The sequence below is a fragment of the Choloepus didactylus genome, chromosome 5 (genome assembly GCF_015220235.1).
Source record: "Choloepus didactylus isolate mChoDid1 chromosome 5, mChoDid1.pri, whole genome shotgun sequence".
In the NCBI taxonomy this organism is placed as follows: domain Eukaryota; kingdom Metazoa; phylum Chordata; class Mammalia; order Pilosa; family Megalonychidae; genus Choloepus; species Choloepus didactylus.
The window spans coordinates 18574741-18592330 of NC_051311.1; the positions used below are offsets into that span (position 1 = coordinate 18574741).

The following is a 17590-nucleotide window of genomic DNA, read 5'->3' on the forward strand; positions in this document are numbered from 1 at the left end:
TTATATAGACAACCTAACATGCCACAGGAAAAGTGGATACAAATTATTAAAAACCAGAGTAGGTTTTTTTTTTTTAAAATATAAATGTTTTACTATCAAACTAAAGAATTAACATTAACTGGGCCAAATAGATTAATCTAATTATTTTACTTTGGTTCCTCTTCATATAAAATATCAATGTAAACAGTATGTGTAGGATAGTTAACTATCACATTACAGGTTTCATAAAAATTTGGGGGAGTCAAACTATATTTAGTCAAGTCAAATGTGCCCATCATCACCTTTACTAAAGCTTATCCTATACAAAAAAATGTGCTACACGATACACTGGTTAACATTAGTAAGAACTAGCTAATGAAGAAAAGAGCCAGAGAACTGGCTATATTTCTACTTGAATTTCTACCTCAAAACAAAACTGCAACATTGCTGCAATAAAACTTATGTCAGCATGGTACACAGATACACAAATTTATGCTGACTTCGAAAACATTCTGCAATGTGAAGCTATTAAGTGGCGATTGTGAACTTCAATGGCCCCAGGGAACTACATACATTTGAGCCTTGGTAGCATACTGTTTAGCCTGCCTGGGCATCCAGAGAGGGAATATATGAAGCTGATACTGGGAAGGGAAATAGGAAATAAGACATCATTCCTGGATACCTCTCAGAAACCTTTTGGTGAAAATGACGTTCAAGAATAGTCCCACTGTGCTGCCCTACAATGGACCCAGGAATACAATGGCAACATCACAGAAACGAAGACTGGGTAAGAAGGTGTCTAGATTAAAAAAGTGTTCCCATATTTCATATTTTTTCTTCTTAAATACAGCCCTTAAAAGAATTAAGCTTTTTAATCATTTACAGCACACTATCAATGACTTGATAGATCAACTAAGTTTAACAGGAATTAAGAATGTGGGCTTGAGGGAGGTAAGGTAGGATGAAAAAGGAAAGGAAAAACAGATAACTTAGCAAGAAGCATATCAAGAGAAAGGGAGACAAGACTGGGTGTCTGAGTTCAGGACTTAAAAGACCTATGAAAGCACTAGGAGTCAGGAGGAAAATGCCAAAACTGGAGGAATGATACAGAAAGGGAACAAGGAAAGCTACACTAATTAGTCTATTAACTAAATGTATAGAGATCAAATACTAGGATTTTAGTGCTTGAAGCTATTCTGGTTCACAATCATTTCCTGAAATGAACTACTATTATAAACACTATTTCCCAAATACAATTTATTTCCGATGGCTGAAAGCCAGATATAAAAAGTACAGGTATCATTGTTATTCTGTGTGCAAAAAAAAATGTGTGCAAATTTTAGGACTAGATCTAGAGCTTTAACAAGAGTCTAAGATGAAAAAAGGGCTAAAAACAAAGAACCACTGACTTAACATAACTTGCATTTAATGGATGGGGGTAAAAGTCTTGGATGACTTACTCAAGGTCCTAGAGCTAACTAGTTACAAAAGGAGGAATGAATAAAAAACTTCCGACTCCTAGACAAAGGCTTTGTAGCATATATTAACACTGCATCAGTAAGTACTGATGTTTGTTGATCTATGTTCTCTAGAAGCAAAACTACAACTATTTCATTTTATCTTTCTTGGCACAACAAACTAATAATAATCACCCAGTACTAAAATGTCTGAAATCCAAAACTACAGAGGAAATTACCTACTTAAAAGTTCTAATATCTCTTGTATGAAGACTGAATTTGCTACTGAGAAAATATACATGGAATTTTAAATGATTATTGATGTGTTGCTTTAGTGATCAAAATTCCTTGTGGAGTATTTTCTCAGCCTTTCAAGAACATAACAGATCAAAAGAGTTATCTATACAAGATGGTAGAATTATTGTATTTCCCCTTATTTCTTCCTTCCATTTTAAAGAAAGAGAAAAGCCTAACACCTAGCTTCTGCATTTACCATACCATCCTATTCCCTAAACATATACACTAAGCACAAAATAAAGTTTATTTTGCCAGAAATGTGCATCTATATTAATTTTAAAAACAAGAAAACCAAGCAATAGGAATTTATCAAAAAGCATCAACCATGATGAAAATTGGAGCAGCATTTTTTTCTCATGGAGAATGCTTTAGCAAGGGCAAGGGCAAGGGCTTATCAACAGGTGTTCTATGTTAACTATAACTCAGAGTAATGCTCAAATAAACTGAACATTCATCTACTGAAAATAAATTAACTAGGAAAATTAATGTCAAATAAAATGATGTCTGATATATAATAACTGAATGTATTTAACATATATTTTATTTCTTACCTTTTCCATATACTGTGAGCAGTTTGATTCTTGCAATAAATTTGAAGCTTCTTGTTTATAATACTCTCCTGTTTCAGTTAGAAAGGGAGACTCAAAGATTTCCTGATAAAACTATAACAAATCAATTAAAATCATATTAGATAAAACCTAGAATAAGAAATTAAAGAAATTAAAGGTCTGGTTATTTATTTTTAAAGGAGGTTCTTTTACCTTTAAGGGGAATTTTTTCTTATACTGTTCAACATGAACAAAGGAGTTAATAACCCCATGGATTACTTTCTGGTTTGGGTCTTCACCACCACGATCACTAAAATAAGGAATAACACAAAATATTCTTGAGAATACAAATGTCTATGGAAATACACCAAATTGTGTGACAATACCGCTGCTTATTCCATTGGTCTAATCAAATTATAAAACATTTTAAAGATCAATGCATGCATGCTGCTTAAAAATAATTTTTTCATATGACAGCTAGATATCTGATAGTTAATATACACATAAGATCGTAATTTTAATTTTGCAAAATTAAAAAGAAAAACTTTTAAATTGCAAAATTAAAATTACGCTCTAAACAGTAAGATGATACTTCATTAATTTTAACAAAGTAGCTACAAGCCCATTAAGTCAAGACTTTAATACTGGTGTTTAAGAACTTCACTCACCACAAATTCTATTACTACAGGGTTTGGTCTGAGAATGTCACTATTTGAACCATTACAAGTTTGCCTACAGTAATTTGATGGTCCACATTCCTCAAAGTCTACCCTATATTGCATATCATTCATTGAAATAATAGCTGCACCCCTCTCTAAGAGACCTGTTAGTGTGGGCAAGTTGCTTTCCATTCAAGCACAAAGGTATTTATTCAGAAATTTAGTGAAGGATGTTTTAAAATTTCTATATTCCTTTACAGTTGCAAAGGGCTCTAAAATCATTTCAATTATTTATGTGACATTTGATAAGTTCCTACTTAGTCAAAAACATAGAGAAGCAAGTCTTAACAATCACGATAAGAAATGTGGGTGAATATTCATTCGCTTTTCTAAGTTACAGAAATAGGAAAATGAAATAATCAGAAAATAATAGTTTGCTTAACGCCCCAGTAAAACAGTCTGCCTTAAATTGGAAGTTTCTGACTCTATTCCTAATGCTCAAATCAAATCAAGATGCAGTCAAAGTCTCACTGTACTACTGGTAGTCTTCCACCACAATTAAAAAATTTTTCAATAAATAATTACTTTACAAAGAGAGCCACAGAAAATATATTATCGTTCTCCAGTAAGACATCTTGTTCTTTATACTAGAATATAAGGATTTCTAAACATTTAAGATTAAGAAAAGCACTGAGGCAATTTTACCTTTACATATTAGTGTCCCTCCCTGCCTCTGCATCCCTCTAATCTATACTCTTTCATTCTTCCTTTAATTATCTGGATATTCTGGGAAAAGTTGTTTGTATATGAATTAATATGGCTGCAATAATTTCGTCAGTCACAAAATCTTAGATACAAAGTCTGTATCACAATATCACTGTGCTAGTTTGAATGTATTATGTCCCCCAAAATGCCATTATCTTTGATGTAATCTTGTGTGCGCAGACATATCAGTGTTGATTAGATTGTAATTCTTTGAGTGTTTCCGTGGAGATGCGCCCCACCCAACTGTGGGTGATGACTCTGATTGGATAATTTCCATGGAGGCGTTACCCCACCCATTCAGGGTAGGTCTGAAATCACTGGGGCCATATAAATGAGTTGACAAACAGAAGGAACTCAGTGCAGCTGAGAGTGCCATTTTGAAGAGAAGCTACAGCCAAGAGGGACACTTTGAAGAATGCACAGAAGCTGAGAGAGTAGCTGCAGATGACAGACAGTCTGAAGGCGGCTGTTGAAAGCAGACTTTTGCTCTGGAGAAGCTCAGAGAGGACAAATGCCCAAAGAGCAACTGAGAGTGACATTTTTTGAGGCACTGCAGCCTAGAGAGGAACATCCTGGGAAAAAGCCATTTTGAAACCAGAACTTTGGAGGAGACGCCAGCCACGTGCCTTCCCAGCTAACAGAGGTTTTCCGGACACCATTGGCCATCCTCCAGTGAAGGTACCTGATTGCTGATGTGTTACCTTGGACACTTTATGGCCTTAAGACTGTAACTGTGTAACCAAATAAACTCCCTTTTAGGAAAACCAATTCATTTTCAGCAGCATTAGCAAACTAGAACAATCACTAATAAGAAAAATGAGTTCATATAAGGTCACACATAGTGAGCTCATTTCCTCTGCTCACCTGGTCCCTTCTTAAGCCCAAATTCAATTTGGTAAAAGAATGATCTAATATTTGCAACGCATCATTTTTTTTTCCTTTTAACTTTCCTGAGGACCAACTGAAATCAGTTAAGAAAGAGAAATATCTGAATTTGGAAAACCAGGTCACCTAAAATTCCTTTCATGACCAAATTCTATTTTCCCTGCTTGGCATCAGGAAAACTTCCACTCTTGCTATTCTCAGCAATTCCACCATTTATTTCAGATCCCAAAAAGCCCAGATAAAGTGGAATCAGGTATAAGGTACTCCCTAGAAAACCAGTGATATTCCTAGTGCTTAATAACTATATTGTCATCCACCCCCTATAAGGATAACAACATCTGAACCCAGAAGCTCTTAGGCCCAATTATACAAACTCTAAGATCACCACGTTATTTTTATAACCGCACAAAAAGTATTATGCAAAATCATTATAAATATATTGTATTTCTGTTAGGCTTATAAATGAAAGTAAATTGTGAAATGATGCTAAGTTAGTAATTTATAAAAGCAAGGAATAAATTGGTCATCTGAGTAATCTCTGATCTTATCCAATCTCTGATCTTATTCCAGGCAATGAGCCCTGCGAAAAGAATATTAAGAATGTTTAGAAATATGTGTAACCTTCATTTATTCTTGCGTTTAAGATGAAACTAGAGTTCCAGCAAACCAAATGCAGCCTCTTGCTCCCACTCTCAATATGAGAAATAAGAGAATACTTTTCAATACTTTTCAATACTCCCTTGACAGTAGCCTTTGATTGCAGCAACTGAAGATAGAATAGAGCAGAAAAAGAAAACTACAGACCAAAATGCACAAGAGAAAGAACTGCTATAAGGTAAGTGTGGAAGAGGTCAGCTTAAACCTGGGGGGCACGCCCAAGGTGACGAGATTGTCGCCCCAAAAGGAATGGAAAACTTCACACCCAGAAGATTACTACAGTACCCCACCTGACAGCATGTCCTAGGCTCCCGTTCCCACCTCAGAAAGGCACTGGGAATCAGAGAAATTTGTCATCCTCAGGTTGGAACAATTCTTTAAGTTTGATAATATCAAGTATTAGTGAGTGTGTAGACAAACAGGTATTCTCATATACTCCTGCTTTTGGAAGTATAGGTACTTCAGAGGCAAACTGGCAAATTCTAAATGCACATACTCTATGACCTCAAACAAAAATCTGCATATATTCACAGGAAGCATATATAAGATGGTTACTGAAGCAAGTGTCGCTTTAGTGAAAAAACTGGAAACCTAATGTACAGGCCTAGGAAAAAAATTAATAAAATGAGGTAGAACCATACCAAATATTATAGAGCAGAGAATGAAGTCAATTTTGATGTATTAACATAGAAAAATGCCAAGGTATGTCACTGAATTAAAAAAAGTTAACAAGAATTAACATTTAATTAACAGTTAACCAAATGATAACAGTGATTACCTCTGTGAAGTAAGACTCAGGAGAGAATCTGGAATAATCAAAATTATTATGTATCATTTATGTATTCAGAAGTGAGTTTTTTGTTGAGTAGCTGATACCAGGTCTGGGGAAGAAAATGCACAAGAGATAAGTCTGGAACATTCTGACATACTAGATAGCAAGAAAGCTATCAAAGATGACAGAGGTCATGTCAAAAAGACTCCAGCACTAGCTAGTCAGAAGGAGTCTATTTAAGCTTTAATAAAATAAGATTCACAATGAATAGAAACCCATCATATATGTTTAAGCCTATGAGTTCATCATTTTTTTTTTAAAGCTAACTGGTCACCATCTGAGGATGACAGGGAACCAATTCATTATCTTGAAAACTAGATTAAAGAAAAGGAAAAAAAACAAGCACTTAACTTATTTTTCCTATAAGAACTTTATGATTGGATAACTAAATAGTAGATGAGGGGAAGCGTATCTTTACAAAATTATTCCAGGTCACATAAAAGAAAATAAAATGACAGTATCAGACACATTAATGTCAGAGTTATGGCTGCTAATATTAAAAAAAAAAAAAAAAGAGTGAAAATCAGACGTTATGAAAGAACACAATTATTACCATAGTCTTACCAGAGGAATCAAACCTGGGTCTGAATAAGCCACTGGACAGCCAATTTGCAGGACATACTGAGGACAGAGGAACATACTAAAACGAGCCACGTGCATGTAATCAGCAAAATCCAGACCATGGGAAAGTTTGCAGATAAAAAGGAGGATTTGCCAAAATATAAATAACAAGGGGGAAGAAAATGGAAGGATATGAAATCTGCTGATTAAAAGATTTAAAAGACAATATATAATTTTTTTTTTTTTAACGAGCAAGATATAGTGTCTAGGGATGCATATATGTGTGATAAAACCCCTAAGAAATAGAAACAATTATCTAAAAAGTCATGATAGCAGTTATTGTCTTGGAGAAACAGAGGGGCAGGGTTGACGTGGTCCTATTTCTTGACTTGGCTGGTAGAAACAAGGGTATTTACCTTACAATAATTCACTAGGCTGTATATTTGTGTTGTATGGTTTTCTGTATCTACATTTTACAATTAAAAGGTTAAAAACTAACAAATTATAACAAACAACGAAAATAACATGTCAGAGGAAACACAAACCAGCCTTAACAGCCTATTTTGTAAACTGCTCCAAATTCAAAGGGAAAAAAATATTTAATTTTAATTTTAATTTTTATTCAAAGAACACTCAACGTTAATTACATAGTTTACTGGGGAAAAGAAGAGCAGTTTTAAAACTACTTAGCATTAAAAGGTTAGTGTTTTCAACAGTACCCTTAAGCAACCAAGTAATTCCTTTTACCTGCATTTGTAAATCTATCTTCTCTTTTTATAAGTTAATAATACAGTTATAATTCTAAAGTAAGACTAAAGTTCTTACAGAAAATATCCTTCAGATTAAGCACTGTTATTTACGTTTTCAATTATTTGGTTAGGCTTGTTTTTTAATACATCACTGAAATTATTAAAAGTTTTCCACTGTTAACATTTAAATACATGAAGTTATAGTATTTTATTTATTAAAAGCATAAACAACTTTAGATTGTTACCACACTGCAAGTCCCAGTTGATAATTCTACTACACTACTATAAAAGATAAGTTTATGAACAGAATTACTTTTATTTTTTCTAGTGCAGTAAACACTGTGAAAAATATACAGATACACAAGCTCTGTTTGCATAGCTTGCTTTTTCTTTCCTGTATAGGAGGAGAACCCTCTACTTTTGGATTACAAATTAAAGTTTGTGTATATAGAGTGCATGATATCAAGAAAAAAAATTAAATTGGCTAACAATTATTTCGCTGACTCTCCTAAGCAAAGAAACAAAAAATACAACCTACATTCCACTTTTAAATTTAGTACTTCAAAATATTTTGTTCAACCTGCATGAAATATGGGACTATCCCTATAATGTTTATATACCTCAAGAAAGTCACATTTATATAACTTAATTAAGGAAAAGGCATCTGGACCCAGTTTGTTCCTTAAAAGCAGAAGATGCATAGTCTTTAAGTCAAGAGCTCCTGCTTTTCTCCCTCTACATGGTTTGTTTTTCTGTCTGTATCCTTTTAAATCTTCTTGTCTGCTCTGTCGAGATCCCACTCCACTCAATTACTACTGCTTCCCTTATTATAGTTTACTGGGCATTTCAACATCCATGAGGCTTATGAATGTCTACTTGGTAGAAACTTTGATTTCACAAAAATTCCTTCACTGACCTGACAGATTACTTCTTTAAAGGTTGACCTGGTCGTCTTTTTTCTGAAATCTTCAAAGGTTAACACATTACCTGGGCAGTTGAGGAGGATGGGGAATCTTTATGATCTTTATTTTTATCTTACAATAAGAAAATAAAGGTCAACCTGATGAGTGATTACATAAAACCAATCCTAAAGAGATGTAGGTGGTGACAAAGCATAAAACACATCTTTATATAACCAAAGTTATATTAGGAAATTCTTTTTCTTTAAAGGCAAAAACCAAATTGACCCATCCAATGATGAATCTAAAACTACACAGCTGAAAGAGGGAGAAAATATATTACTTTGGTAAAATAAATAATAATTTCAAAATTAACTGAGGAAGGGATTATCTACACCAAACTGTAGAAGAAGAGCTACTGCATTAGTATCAGTTTAGTATCACATGTGGTGGAAGGAAGAATTTCAGCTAAGGGACAAGTGCTTAAGAATCAAGGGTGTCAAACAAATGTAAACATCTGTTAGGACACAGTTTTAAATGAGTAATAGCTAACAAATGCTGAATAAGTGTAAACAATGTACTAATTAGTGAATGTATATAAGAAGCAGGAAAGAACACTTCTTTTCACTTTACATTTAAGGAATTCAATGAAATAATTTACTCAAGCAACTAAATATTTAAGAGACTAGAACCTTCCAATTTCCAATTTAAGTGTTATTTATCCCAATGATCAGAGAAGGTTGCTTTAAAAAAAAGAGAGAGATGGAAGAGATGGGTAAATGATCAAGACATAAGGAATCAAAAAACAGTAAGAAAGACAAGAATCACTTTCCTGAATATATATATATGACTACTGTGTCAAGAATTTGAAACCAGTCATGTGCAAGTAAAACAGCATAATCCCCAAGGGTAAAAAATTTGATCTTACCAAAATGCAGTTTCAACCTGACAATTATATTGCAAATTTGATGAATAACTGCTATAAATTAATTGTACCTATTAGCAAGTGCCAAAAGATTACATTGCATCGACAAGCTTTGCAGAGGAACTTGCTTTAAAGAAGAACATTATGAAAGCTCTCACTTGGACATAGTAATTTCTGTATACACTTATCATTTTCCAGGTGCTGGGTTAAATATTTTACATAAAGTATCACATTTCATCCTCACAACAAGATGACAGATATTACTCTTCTCATTTAGTAACTTGATTTTCTAGCCAAAGAGACAAAATCCTTTTGGGATCAAATGAAAAATAGTTGGCAGTCAAATCCATTAGTGTGTAAATTTATTCCTTGAGGAACAAATTGCCCCACTCTGGTATTTGAAAATTTGTCATTTTCAATCAATTTTAACTTTATATTACTTCTTACTTCTAATTGCTCTGCTCCAAGACATAAACTTTATTACTTGGGGAAAGAAATTATGGGCAGTTATTCAACTATCATTTCTAATTGTTATTCTTAAATATTTTTCAAAATTATTCATGGAAATCTAGTGTACAACTCTGTAATTCTGAGTTACTAATTTATTTCCTTTAACTGAGATTACCACCTAGAAAACAATATTTAAATACCAGGAATTCTATTCACTGTAAAAGAAAGGTGTGTATCACATTAGAAACCCTGCTTCAATCTCCGTACTCTAAGTCTCTATTGTATAACAGTGCCTCAATTCTTTCAATTAATACATCAAATTACAATAAGAAACAGTTCGGTTAAAAATTTTTAAATCTTCCCATTCCAAAGATTCGGCACCCACTCCAGCCCAATCTAATCCAATCTGAAAACACTTTTGTCTCCCAGAAGAAGAAAAGAAAAGAAAAACAAGAACAGAATAATGAAAGAGATAACAAAGATACAACAGGGAGATCAACCAAGACGAAAATTGGCTCTCTGAGGGGGGAAAAAGCAACAAAGTAAAGCAACTTCTAGTAAAATTCATCAAGAAAAGAAAGACACAAATAAGCAATATTATGAATGAAAACAAGACCTCATTCCAGATAGAAATTTAAAAAAGAGAATACATTACCCAAATGATCAAAGTTCATACTACCAGTAAAAAGTCATGTTGATATCATTTACTACCCGATACAATGCAATGAAAAAGGCCCATTACCTCTGTGGTATCTTCCCCAAAATCCATAATCTCAGTCTAGTCATGAGAAAACACCAAACAAACCAAAATTAGGGACATTCTAAAAAATACCTGACCACTATCTTCAGAAGTATCAAGATCACCAAAGACAAGGAACGACTTAAATGTCACAGAGTGGAGGAGACAAAAGAGACATGAAAGCTAAATGCAATGTGGGATCCTGGATTGGATCCTGGAACAGAAGGAGGACATCAATGGAAAACCTGAGGCAATGAAAATAGTCCATAGTTTAGTAAAGAGTATTGTATCAGTATTCATAAACTTACATGGGTTTGCAGGATGGTAAAATGAAAGAGGAAGCTGAGTGGAGGGTATACAGAAACTGCAGTATCTTTACAACTTTTTCTTAAGTTTAAAATTACTTCAAATAAAAAGTCTGCTTATTTTTAAAGAGAATAATTTAACAACTAATTGCCAATAATTCAGAATTGATTTTAGAAGATACCTAAGTTTGACCAGTCTTATTACTATTGAAAAAAACTGCAGTAGTGTTAATCTTCTTACCAAAAAATAATTTTACAAAAATCACCAGGCCCAGGTGGTTTTGCAAGGGGTTGTACTAAACATTCAAGAAACACATCATCCCAATTTTATACAAACTCATTCTATTCAAAAAAAGAAAAAAATGAAGGAATATTCCCTAACTCATCCATAAGGATAAGCTTGATGCCAAACCAAGACAAAGAGATTATGAGAAAGAATAATTACAGGCTCATTCCATTTACATAGATGAAAAATTCTAAATAAAGTGCTAGCAAATGAAATACAACAATGTATATAAAAATTATAATAGACAATGACTAACCTAGGTTGTATCCCAGTTACACAAAGTTGGCTTAATATTAGAAAATTTATAAATGTAATTTAGCACATTAACAAATTAATAAGGAAAAAAGACAAGATCACTCCTAAGTAGAAAGGCATTTTCTAAAATTCAGTACTAATTCAAGTTATTATTATTTTTAATGTCTTAAAAAAACTTAGAAGAAATATCATCTTAAATAAGGAAATATTACAAGTGTAAGCTTTAAAATAAGAAATGATAAAAAATGTTCATTTTCCATCCCTTCACTTCAAATTGCTCTGGATGTGCTAGTTAATGCAATAAGGCAAATAAGTAATTTTAAAATATATATGTATTTTATAAATGTATATATGAAAGGCAGCAATAAAGCTATCATTTTCAGATTATGCTCATTTATGTAGAAAACTCAAAAATAGTGCAAATTATTAGAAATAATAGGAGTTCCACATTTCGTTTACACAGAAAACCCAAAAATAGTGCAAATTATTAGAAATAATAGGAGTTCCACAAAGTGGCTGAAAATAACATTTTTATGAAAATGTCATTTGCATTTCCATACACTTGCAGAAAACAACTAGAATAGGCAATTTATATATATTTTTAATAATAGTATAAGAGAAATCAAGTATCTAGAAATAAATCCAACAAAAAGAATACAGAACTTTTACAGAGAAATTATAAAAACTCATTAGGAAATATTAAAGAAAACATAATAGATATACCATATTTATAGATGGGAAAACTTAATTCTGTGAAGATGTAGATTCTCTCCAAACTAATTTACAGAATTCATTCTATTTTAATCCAAACAGAAATTTTATTAAAGGAACTTTCTAAGATGATTTTACATGTATATGGAAGACTAAAGTGCCAAAGAACAGCATTCTGGCTTCTGGAGGCAAACTTGACCTACCAGATATTAAGACTTATTAAGCTACAACAATAACCACATTGAAGAACAGGCAAAAGGATCAACAGCCTAAAAAATGGAACACAAAAGAACCCTGAAACAGAATGTAGGAAATTCTGCTGAGAGAGATATGATGTCAGAACAGCAGGGAAAGGAGGGGAAGTTAAAAAAATACTTTGATGTTATAACTTTTTTTCCCATTTGTCACTTAATTCTGGCGTTTATTTATGATGTTCCCATGTAAATAGAGAAAGGGGGAAGGGGTTAAGTCATAACTGTCTTGCCCTTGAGTTAGATCTTCAGAATAAATAAAAACTATTACCAATTTAATAAACATTAAATATGGAGACTTATTTCAGATTACAATTTGCCAAGTGTGCTGGTTTGAATCTATTGTGTACCCCAGAAAAACTATGTTCTTTTAATCTAATCTTGTGGTTGCAGACTTATTTGTGGGTGGGATCTTTTGAACAACTTGTTTCCATGGAGATGTGACCCACCCAACTGTGGGTGGGACCTTTTGATTAGATTATTTCCATGGAGATGTGACCCCCCCATTCAAGGTGGGTCTTGAGTACTTTACTGGCGTCCTCTGAGAGCATAAAAGGCAGAGATATTTTGGAGAGACTTAAGGAGAAAACGCCCAGAGACATTTTGGGGACAGCCATTGAAACCAGAACCAGGAGAGAAGCTAAGAGAGGAAATCCAGAGTCAGCCCAGGAGAAGCTAAGAGAGGACCCCCAGATGCTTAGAGAGAAATGCCCTGGAAGAAACAAGCAAGGATGCATAGGAGCTGAGAGAGAGAGGAGCTAAGCAGAAACTAACCTGGAAGAGGCCCAGCAGACTCTAGCCATGTGCCTTTCCATGTGACAGAGGAACCCCAGATAACATCAGCCTTTCTTCAGAGAAGGTATCATCCTATTGATGCCTTAATTGGGTCACTTTCATGGCCACAGAACTGTATATTTGTGAACTAATAAACCCCCATTGTAAAAGCCAATCCATTTCTGGTATTTTGCATTCTGGCAGCTTTAGCAAATAAATACCAAGTGATTCTCTCAGAGACAGAGAAACCCACTAAACAATTATGACCCAGGAAATCCACAAACCTTATAAAAAGTATTTAAAATTTTGTGTGCATATATATACAAAATATTTTTCTGTGGGTAGGTTCTAGCTTTTATCACATTCCTAAAGGAACTTAAGTAAACAAACATTTTGGTATAATCAAAATGTTATCAGTAGTTACTTACAGGAGAGGAAAGAAGTTTGAGGTGAAAGGAGAAAAAAGAGAAACAGGAATTTCCACATTTTATACTAGGTTTAAACTTTTTAAAAATTTAAATTTTGAAATAATTACAGATTCACAGGAAGTTACAAAAATAACAGAAAGGTCCTGTGTACCCTTCACCCAGCTTTCTCCCATGGTAACATCTTACATAAGGAGGGCACAATAATGAAAAGAAAAAATTGACATGGGTACAAGCTTAAGACTTTACTCAGCTTTCACCAGTTTTTTTTTACATGCAATCATTTATGAATGTTCATGTGTGTATAGTTCAATGTAATTTGATCACATGCCTCGAGTCTGGTCAAGATACAGTAGTGTTCTATAACCATAAAGGAACTTCCTCATACTACCCCTTTATAGTCTCATATGAACCACTGATCTGTTCTGTCTAAACATTTAAGAAGAATGTATTCATCTAATACTCTGTAATAAAGGAATCCAAAGGAAAAACGAAAACACTCCAATAAAAGCTTTACAAAACAAGTGGAGGGAAAATTATTTAGTCTAGAGCAATACTTCACAAATGCTGGCTAGAGGCGTAACTATCACCCCAGGAGATTTGTAAAAAACAGAGGTTCCTACTCATATCCTAGGGTATGAGTCAATGGATATAGGTGAGGACCCAGACAACTATGCTTTTGAAAAAGATATCCTTTTATCCTCTGACCCTCTTTTGTTGCTTGACTGTTGTTAACTTCCTTACTTCCCACTGGGAGCCGCATAATAAGAGCAATCCTTTGCCACAACTTTCATGGCCTAAAAAACTCTGTAACTGGATCTTCTTAAAGAAAGCAGATCCAGAATGGAGAGGCCATTATCATAGGTAATTCACTGATTTAGCTAATTCCTCTAATGTTGGTTTCAGTAACCTGCAATTTATCAAATACTTTTGTTGACTGACTTAGTGTTTTTGATTCTCCAATGGTGAAGTCTAGGAAGAAATGACCAAGGATGTGCTCTTCTGGACTCCACAGGAAAACCTACTTTTTCCCAAACTGTATCCATACAGAAATTAGGTAAAGAGTGAAGCCCCTCTGGGCCATTGTGGGTGGTAGGGAAAGACATTTTCCCATAAATGTATCTCACAACAATAGGTAATTTATTGGTTATAACACTGGAGCCTAAGAGGTAGATAACTAACTAGAGGAATTTGTTATCTTGACTAGCAATCCTCATCAAAATTTAAACTGAGAGAAAATGTACAAACAACTAAGTGCAATGACTGTAAAGTCCAAGAGGTTTCAGGATTGAAAAATAACAACTCATTTCTTTCAGGGACTTATTTCTTTAATAAGTACATTAGGTTATAAGCAAAGAGCTAGGAGTAAAAAAAAAAAAAAAGATGTAAAAACAATTTTAAAATATCGGCATTAAAAACTAAAATGAGGCTTAAAAAAAGTAAAGTGAAACAAGACTTGCTACAGTATAATGAGGCTTAAGTACAATCAACAGTCAGCAGCTGTACGTTACCTTTAAACCTTATCAAACAGCACAGTAAAACTGACTGAGGAAAATAAAGGTAAGCACTCACTTTTTGATTTCTCGTAGCAACATTCGAATAAGGATGGTCTGAAGTGGTTCAACCATCAATTTCCTCCACATATCCAATGCTAGCTGCCAGGAAAAATAAAAATTATCCAAGCTGAATTACTTAGTATTTGTTTCCAACTTTTATCTGAGACTATTTTAAAAGTAAAAATATCTACCAAAAGCAAGTATTTCTAACTAATATCTCAAAATTCAAATGAAAACTGGATGTACACAGGGAAATGAATTTGATTTAAAATGACAATGATCATCTTATCAAACTTGCATAAAGAATAGATCTAATTGAAATCTTAGAGATTTCAGTTAACTGAATCTCTTAGAGAAATAATTGATTTCTATAAAACTTTATTAGTAAATGCTTGGAGGGGTTATAGACACAAGGCAGGTGTTACTTACCAAGGTCATAACAAAAACAGAGGAGTTATGTTAAATAAAAGAATGTGATTAGGTGATTTGCTGTTAACGATTTTTAAAATTATGAAATATCACAAACATTAAGAAGGTAAGTCAGTTTAAAGAACAAAAAATAGAAAGCCCATATATTTGCCACCCAGATTAAGAAATCCTTCACCATTAACTTTGCCCCATGTGTCCCCTTCTGTACCCCTAGAGTCTATCCAGAATTTTTAAATCATTCCCTTGCTTACAGTTTTAGCAAATGTGTACATATCCCCATATATTATGTTTGAAGTTGACCCCTTTTAATCTTGGTAACAAGATTATACTGTATATATTTTTCTATGTATGATTTTTTAAGTTAACTTTGTTACTGAAATTCATCCAAACTGGGACATAAAACTCTAGTTCAATCACTACCACTCCTATATAGTATCCCATTATATAAATACACCACAATTTATTTTTCTTTTTATTGTTGATGGATATGTTTGTTATTCCAGTGTTGCTACTAAAAATAATGCTGCTATTCTTGTATACATCTGATGATGTATATAAGCAAGATTCCCTATTACGGGCTGTAGGGTTGGATGCCCGTGCAGCTTGACTAAATAAAGCAAAGTGATTCTCCAAAGTGATTTCCCCAATATACTCCCACAGTGCATGAGAGCTCCCATTAGTCCACATCCTGACAAAACCCAGGCTTTTGTTAAACGTTGCCAATCTGGTGGATGTAAAATGGTTTCTCATTGTAGTGGTAACTGGCATTTCCTTGAATGAGGCTGAACACCTTTTTTATATGGCTATTGTCCACCTAGGTTTTTTCTGTGACGTGCCCATTTATCTCTTTTGCTCATTATCCCATTAATACTCTCAAAGAAACCTAGGAATTCTTTATATATTGTGGAAATTAATTGCTTGTCAGTTTATGTATTGCAGTTTGTGAATTGACTTTTTACTATCTTTATGGTGTTTTTTAGTAAAAGTATATTTATTTTAAAGTACTGGAATTTATAAGTCTTCTTCCTTACCATCTGTAGATTTTATGTCGTTTAAGAAATCATCCCCTAACCTGAGGGCACAGGGATGTATATACGCCTACATTACCTTCTAAAAATTTTCAAGTTTTGCCTTTCACATTGAAATCTTTAAATTCCAATACTTTTCCCATACATATTACAAATTATTCCAGTACCAAAGGTTTAGTGCCTCTCTGTTTCCAACTTAAATTGCATCCATATAGGCATAGGTCTGTTTCTGGTCTCTCTATTCTGTTTCCCTGGGATAATTAACTGTATTCTGACCCACTGGTAATTCCATTTCAAATAAGTAAAAGCATCTGCCTTCCCATAAGGAACAGCCTTCAAGTTTGCCTTTGTTTGTTTGTTTGTTTTAGTAGTACAAATGGGGGAAAAATGAAGGTTAATATATAAGAAAATGGGGCTTTGTATCTACGGAAGGAGGGCAACCTGGTAAAGCCCTTCTGAAAGGCAAATTGGTTAGGGCTTGTCAAAATTTACAATGTGCTATCTATGACCCAGAAACTCCATTTCCAATTATCCATTTCATGAAAATTTCTACTCATATACAAACAGAAATACATATAACTGCATGAGTCTAAGACTTTTGTCTACTTTGTTTACTGCTGAATTCCCAGCATATACAACAGTGCCTGGTACATCTAGGGTCTCAATAAATAATGGGTGAACAATGATGCTCACTGTATTGTTCCAACAAAAAATTCTGGAAATGAAGAGGAATGGTTTAATAAACTATGCTAAATCCCTACTGTAGCATATTAAACTCTCACAAAAAACAAACTTACAGGATAAAAGTCCCTAGACACAAATTTTTTTTAAAAAATGAAAAATACAAGTTGCAGGACTGTGTGTATTATATGATACCATTAATATTTAAAAATTAAAGTCAAAACCATTACAGGTGTCTGCATAAATATGTGTATGCAGATTCACAGGCAAAGTTCAAGAAAGATAAAAACAAATTCTTTATAGTGATTTACTCTGGGAAGAGGAGTAGGCTTGAGAGTATTGGTGAAAAGAGAAGATCTTAAGTAAAACATTCACTTATAATCCTACTAACTAAAAACAACTACTGTTAAGATTTTTGTATTTGATTTTTATATTTCCCTCTGACCTTTATCTTTACATCCTTTTCCCCCAACAGTTTTATCTCTAT

At 33.5% G+C, this 17590-nt stretch overlaps 1 protein-coding gene across 4 annotated transcripts in view; it reads right to left on the bottom strand.

The window, feature by feature from the left end:
* The window catches only part of CUL2 (cullin 2), a 104539-nt gene that overhangs the window by 44654 nt on the left and 42295 nt on the right, over positions 1 to 17590 (bottom strand). For all 4 annotated transcript variants that reach the window (XM_037835616.1, XM_037835614.1, XM_037835613.1 and 1 more), the window contains exons 6-8: positions 14982 to 15064; positions 2495 to 2591; positions 2285 to 2395 (exon numbers count right to left, since the gene is read on the bottom strand). In XM_037835616.1, the coding sequence (XP_037691544.1) occupies positions 2285 to 2395; positions 2495 to 2591; positions 14982 to 15064 (291 nt within the window). The remainder of the gene's footprint in view (positions 1 to 2284; positions 2396 to 2494; positions 2592 to 14981; positions 15065 to 17590) is intronic.